General features: G+C 59.8%; 1 protein-coding gene across 1 annotated transcript in view; it reads right to left on the bottom strand.

The window, feature by feature from the left end:
- Nucleotides 1-6,912, bottom strand: part of LOC105991030 (probable 28S rRNA (cytosine-C(5))-methyltransferase) — a 27,347-nt gene that overhangs the window by 10,370 nt on the left and 10,065 nt on the right. The window contains exons 10-13 of the mRNA XM_013023589.1: nt 6,709-6,908; nt 2,698-2,758; nt 2,520-2,615; nt 1,272-1,448 (exon numbers count right to left, since the gene is read on the bottom strand). Of these exons, the coding sequence (XP_012879043.1) occupies nt 1,272-1,448; nt 2,520-2,615; nt 2,698-2,758; nt 6,709-6,908 (534 nt within the window). The remainder of the gene's footprint in view (nt 1-1,271; nt 1,449-2,519; nt 2,616-2,697; nt 2,759-6,708; nt 6,909-6,912) is intronic.

The raw sequence follows: 6,912 nt of genomic DNA, 5'->3' as shown, positions 1-6,912 counted from the left end.
CGGGATGGAGGACGGGGTCGGGAGGGAGGAGGACGGGGTCGGGAGGGAGGACGGGGTTGGGAGGGAGGACGGGGTCGGGATGGAGGACGGGGTCGGGATGGAGGACGGGGCCGGGATGGAGGAGGACGGGGCCGGGATGGAGGACGGGGTTGGGATGGAGGAGGACGGGGTGGGGATGGAGGACGGGGTCGGGATGGAGGATGGGACCCACCGAGGGCGGTGGACACGGACAGCAGGACAGCGCCGGGGACCCAGGCAGAGATGGAGGGTGGACAGAGGAAGAAAGAAAAAAGAAGCCGGGCGCTGGGGCCCCCACCCGTCACCCCAGCCACTCGGGTCGCTGAGATCTGAGGATCCTGGTTCAAGGCCAACCAGGGCAGGAAAGTCCGTGAGACTCTGATCTCCAGTGAACCACAAGAAAACTAGAAGTGGTGCTGTGGCTCAAGGGGTAGAGCGCCAGCCTTGAGCTGAAGGACAGCGCCCAGGCCCTGAGTTCAAGCCCCACAACCACACACACACGCACACACACGCACACACACACACACATGGGCAGAGCGGTAAGAAGGGAGCCGCGCGTATCAGCCATGCAGATGCTCTTGTGGCTGAAGAGAAACAGACGGCTTTTCTTGTCCCGGCACTGGGACTTCAGCTCACAGCCCTGAACACTCGCTCAACTTTGGCCATCCGTGGTGCTCCCCCGCTAGAACCATGCCTCCAGTCCAGGTTTTCTGCGTACCAGTCCTGGGGCTTGAACTCGGGGCCTGGGCGCTGTCCCTGAGCTGCTTTTGCTCAAGGCGGGCGCTCTACCCCTTGAGCCACAGCCACTTCTGGCTTTTTCTGCGTGGTTCATTGGAGATGAGAGACTCACAGACTTTCCCTCCCCGGCTGGCCTCACACTACGATCCTCAGATCTCAGCCTCCTGAGTCGCTGGGGTGACGGGCAGGAGCCACCAGCACCAGGATTGAGGAATTTTTCTTTCTTTAAAAAGAAAAAAATCTAAAGGCTGAACAAACGCAGCCTCTCCACTTTTGGGTGGGGAAGGGAGGGAGACACTGGGAGAGGGAAGGGGAAGAGGGGACAGGGTCCCAAGAGAAATGCAGGGCCTGAGAGGGAGAATTCTCGTCTGCACTGGGGTTCAGAGCCTGGCCCTGAGCCAAGGAAACAGCTGCTTCTGTGCAGGAGGCAAGAGAGAAAGTTCTGGACGGTTCTAGAGGGTTCGAGAAGGTTCAAGATGGAGAGAGTAGACAGGAGAGGGAGAGGGAGGTGGCACTGGGGACAGCTTCTGGAACATTCCCCACCAGCCCACCTGCAGCATGTGGATCATGTCGGTGCAGTTGCGCTGCTGCGCCAGGTCGCAGAGCTTGGCAGTGATGTCGATGCGGCGGCAGATGTCCATGTCCACCTTCATGGCCTTCTCCTGGATCTTGGTGTCCAGCTCGCTCAGGTTCTGCGGGGGACACGCAGGCCACGGGGGCCGCTGGGTGGGCAGAGCCCGGAGCAGCGGGACCGCTCAGCACGCCACCCTCTGACACCTCCTGCGGCCAGTCCCCAGCTCCCGCCTGGCATCCCAGCGACTCAGGAGGCTGAGATCTGAGGATCACAGTTCAAAGCCAGCCCAAGCAGCAAAGTCCCCGACTCTTCCCTCCAACAAACCAACAGAAAAGACAGAAATGGAAGTGTGGTTCAAGTGGTAGAGCGCTAGCCTTGAGTAAAACAGAGCCAGCGCCCAGGCCCTGAGCTCAAGCCCCACGACTGGTACCAAGAGAAAAGCCTTAAGTGCATATTTTTTTTTGGTCCATCATGGGGCCTGAACTCTGGTCCTGGGCGCTGTCCCTCAGCTCTTCAGCGGAAGGCTGGCGCTCTACCCCTTGAGCCACAGCGCCACTTCTGGTTTTCTGGTGTTCAGTGGAGATCAGAGTCTCACAGACCTTCCTGCTGGCCTTGAGCCGCGATCCTCAGATCTCAGCCTCCTGAGTCGCTGGGATGCCAGGCGTGAGCGCCGGCGCCCAGCGCGCCTGTCTTTTTTTCTGCCATCTCACAGATGTAGCCACGGAGGCAGAGGGCATGGTGGTGGGTAAACTGAGTCCGAACAGAGGCATTCAGCTCCGGACTCCTGGGTGCTGAACTGGCAGTGACTAATGTCACACACACCACGGCCCGTCATGCGACGCGGGCCTTTGATTGTGTGTATGTGTGCTGGTACTGGGACTCGAGCGCTCTGGCTTAGCCGGCGCTCGACCACTTGAGCCACACCTCTGAAATCAGAGCTTCTAGGATGTTCCTGCCTAGGTTGGCTTCAATAAGGGATGCTCGGATCTCAGCCTCCAGAGTAGCTGGGATTACAGGCGTGAGCCACCACACGCAAGCTCACACTCACATCTTCTGTTCTTGCTCTGTCTACTGAACTGAATGGCGTCAGGGGTGCCCGGCCAGGGGAAGGGAGGTGGACAGGGCAGCAGTGGGGCTGCCCCCTGCCTGGCTGGGGTTGCTCGAGACCCCCCCGAAGAGCGGGACTCACATTACTCATGAGTCCCTTGAAGATCACCAACTCAGCTTTTAACTGCTCCACCTTCATGGCCAGCTCTTCCTGGCAGGCATCGGCCTCCTGGGCTTCCTGGACCGGAGGAGACCCTGGGTTGGTGACCCCCCTCCAAGGGGAAGAGGGGGTGAGGAGGGGAGGGAGGGGGCGTCCTCACCTCCTGCAGCTCGTTCACGCGCTCCTGCAGCTGGACCCGCACCGTGTATTCCTCTTCCCACCTGACACACAGCAGGGGGGGCACAGGTCCGTGTTCCCTGGGCCCCCCAGCTCCCTGCTCCCCCCCCATGGCTCCCCAAAGGGGGACTGGCTGTCCACAAGAATGTGGGGGCCAAGCCAGCGCCGGTGGCGCACGCCTGTAGTCCCGGCTACTCAGGAAGCTGAGATCTGAGGTTGGAGGTTCAAAGCCGGCCTGGGCAGAAAAGGCCACGAGATTCTGATCTCCCGTGAGCCTGTGAGAAGCTGGAAGTGGCGCTGTGGCACAAGTGGTAGAGCGCCAGCCTGGAGTGAAGAGCTGAGGGACAGCGCCCAGGCCCGGAGTTCAAGTCCCAGGACACACATGCGCGCACGCGCACACACACACACACGCACACACACACGAGGGGCAGCCGCCTGCCTGGAGCCTCTGCCATGTGCAGGAACTATTTTTAAGCGCAGCTGCCCCTCTGGCTCTGCGCCCTGCCCTCCCACCCCGGCCTCAGCACCACCAGCTGTCAGGGGCCCCGTGTCCCCCTCTCTGACCCACACCAGAACACCAGGCCCAGGGGAGGCGGGGGGCCCCTAAGACACGAAGACGGTGAAGATGGTGAGGATGATGGTGATGATTTGGGCCATAGCAAGATTTGAACTCGGGGCCTCATGCTGGCTGGCCAGGAGGCTGAGATCTGAGGATCCACATGTGAGGCCAGACTCCTTCCTATCTCCAGGCAAAAGCACCAGCCTTGAGCCAGAAAGCACAGGGGCAGCACCCAGGCCCTGAGTTCAAGCCCCAGGAGTGACACACACACACACGCACACATACATGGCCAAAGCAGCCACAGAGGTCAGCGAGGGTGCTGGGACCCCGCAGGACGGTGTCCCCTGCCCACACAGGAGGCCCTGCCTTGGCCCCTCCCCGCCTCTCCCTGCCCAGCACCCTGCCCGCTGCTGGTTCTGCTGCGTGTCTCACTCACAGCCGCAATGCAGCTGTCCTAAGAATAGCTGCCGCCGTCACCGGCCGCTCCTCCCTGTGGGGCTGGCAGAGACGCAGCCTGGCCAACACCCCGGGTGCTCGCCCGCAGCGCAGCGCCTGCCTGCAGTCCCCGCCGCCCCCCGCTGCTCTGCCACCCAAGGGCGCAGCAGCATGGGGCGACAGACAGACAGACAGGCTGGCAGGCTGGCAGGCAGACAGACAGACAGACAGACAGTCAGGCAGACAGGCAGGCAAGCGGACGGACAGACAGGCAGGCAGGCAGGCAGACAGACAGACAGACAGGCAGGCAGGCAGACAGACAGACAGGCCAGGCTGGCAGGCAGACAAGCAGACAGAAAGACAGGCAGGCAGACAGACAGACAGACATAAATAGGTAGATAGACAGATAGGTGATAGACAGATAGGCAGGTAGATAGACAGGGAGATGTCCACCCAGACAGACTAAAAGATAAACATACAGCCAGACAGACACACAGGAAGACAAACAGGTAGACCAATAGATAGGTAGATAGACAGGTAGAAAGAAAGACAGGTAGACAGATGGATAGAGAGACAGACAGACAGCTAGGTACATCCATCCATATACACATATATTTTCCTAGATAAAGTCCTGAGCCCCGGGAAGTCTGAGTTTGTTCATCTGTAGGTGAGCTTGCGCCATGGGGTACTCAATTATGCCCAGAGGCCCCCCAAAAACCCTCCCCTGGGGGTGGGGGGCAGCAAGATGGCGGGGTACATCAGATAAGACAGGAAGTCTTTCTCTGGCAGTGAACTCCATGGCTTCAGATGGAAACATACACGAGAAATGCTAATTACGGATGAAGATTAATGAAGTTTTACAGAACAGAAAAGAAAACTCTCAGAATGAATCATCTAGAAGCTCCCTAGGACTTTACCTGGCTCAGGCAGACGGGTTTTCAAACAAAAACAGGTTCACCTCCATTCAAATCAGACTGTGTGTGTGTGTGTGTGTGTACCAGGACTTGAACTCAGGGCTTGGGTGCTGTCTCGTAGGTTTTTCTCCCCACCCCTTGAGCCCCAGCTCCACTTCTTGCTTTTCTTTCATTGGTTTATTAAAGATTAAGTTTGGCAGACCTGGGCTGGGCAGGTGGCTCAGTGGTAGAGCGCTTGCCTCGCTTGCATGAAGCTCTGGGTTCGATTCCTCAGTACCACATACACAGAAAAAGCCAGAAGTGGTGCTGTGGCTCAAGGTAGAGCGCTAGCCTTGAGCAAAAAGAAAGCTCAGGGACAGCGCCCAGGCCCTGAGTTCACACCTCAGGATTGACCAACAACAACAACAAAAAAGTCTCACAGACTTTCCTGCCCAGGCTGGCCTTGGATGCTGATCCTCAAATGTCAGCCTCCTGAGTAGCTGGGATGACGGGCGGGAGCCGCCGACAGTGGGCTAGAAAAGTGGCTTGTTTTCCATCCGAAGTCACTTTGTACCTGTGCAGGACGGGAGCCACGTCTGTGCACTGGGCAGGTACTAAAGGCGTCCCCCGCAGAGCCACTCAGGCCAGCAAGCAGGGCCAGTCCTGTCCTGGAAAAGCTCACACTGGAGATGGAGTTTAGTGCTCAGGCTATCCCAATGCCTGGGGGCCGGAAGGTGGGGGGGGGGCAGCGTGGTTAGGGAGACTGGAAGGAGAGCTGGGGACTTGGGGTGAACACAAGGCCCCCAAACCCCAAGGAATAAATCTCTGTGGCCTTGAACAGCTGCTCCAAGGACAGACGCTCATTCAGTCACAAAATAAACAAATGAGAAAGCCCCAAAGAACAGCTGATCTTTAGTTATGGATGAATTCCAGAACTGTCCATGCGCCCTGTGAATGGCCCTAAGTCCCCCAGAGGCAGGCTGGGCCTGAGTGACACCCCGGTGATGATGGGCTGGGGACAAATGAGCCCCTCCCCCACCAAGGGCAGCCATGACACAAGCCACGTGCAAGGGACCACAAGGGACCAGCATGAGGTAAAACTCAAGCCCAGGAGCCTACGATCTGGGGTCCGGGATCTAGCAGGTTGCTGACCCCAGACCCAACAAGAATGTTCTAGAACATCCAGTCACTCCTCACCCTCCAATGAGAGGCCACAGTAAGTTGAGGGTCGGTGGCTCCCGCCTGTCATCCCAGCCACTCGGGAGGCTGAGATCTGAGGATCACGGTTCAAAGCCAGCCCAGGCAGGAAAGTCCCTGAGACTCTGATCTCCAGTGAACCAGCAAAAAGCCAGATGTGGAACTGTGGTTCGAGGGGTAGAGCACCAGCCTGGAGTGACTGGCCTTGAGTTCAAACCCCAGAACCAACACAAAAAAAGTAGGGGGGTGTCACAGTAGCTGAGAAGAGACTGGAGCCCCCCCAAACCAAAGCCACGGTGACTGTCCCCCACCCCCGCCCCATGAGGCCCCGGCCCTGCCCTGTAGTTATGGATAGGGTGGGCCAGCACCTAGAGGACCCGTGTGGACGGCGAGTCCCCCGTGGAGCGGCCCTTCTCCCCGCCCCTCTACCCCTCCAGAGACCAGATGCCCACTGCGCCCGCGCGCGATCACTACCAAGAAAGGCCCAGAGGTCCTGGGATTCATTCATTCCCTCACTCATTCATTCATTCGAGCTGGCCCTAGAGACTGAACTCGGGGCCTGGGCGCTGTCTCTGAGCTCTTTTTCACTCCAGGCTGGCAATCGACCACTTGAGCCACAGCTCCACGTCCAGCTTTTTGCCGGTTCACTGGAGAGAAGGCTCTCAGGCTTTCCTGAGAAAGTTCACCCAGGCACCTCCGTTTAGGTGCAGCCCGGCCCTCCCCGGCCCCTTCCCCAAAGCCTGGGCCTCGGGCTCTGGGGTCGTGTGTGGAGCTGAGATCCTAAGCTCGCCCCAAGGAGGGAGCGATCGGGGGCCCCAGGCACCCCGAATCCCGGGCCAGCTGGAGGCCGAGGACGGCAGGGAGCCGCCCGGGGTTCCGCGGGGTCCCCCCGGGGCCCCCCGGCCCCTACCTGCGCTTGTACTCGTCGCGCTCGCGCTTCACCTTGGCCAGCACGTTGTAGAGCGCGCGGATCTCGGGGGTGATGGTGTCGATCTGCACGCCCACCCCGTCGGGGTGCTCCCACGCCAGCCCGGGGCCCTGCACGAGCGCGGGCTCCAGGCCCGGGCCGAGGCGGCGGGGCTGCGAGAAGGACCAGATGGTGCCGGGCAGCAGG

This window comes from Dipodomys ordii, unplaced genomic scaffold, assembly GCF_000151885.1.
Source record: "Dipodomys ordii isolate 6190 unplaced genomic scaffold, Dord_2.0 Scaffold69, whole genome shotgun sequence".
In the NCBI taxonomy this organism is placed as follows: Eukaryota; Metazoa; Chordata; class Mammalia; order Rodentia; family Heteromyidae; genus Dipodomys; species Dipodomys ordii.
The sequence above is the reverse complement of the archived record's forward strand: the minus strand, read 5'-3'. Positions and strand labels throughout refer to the sequence as shown.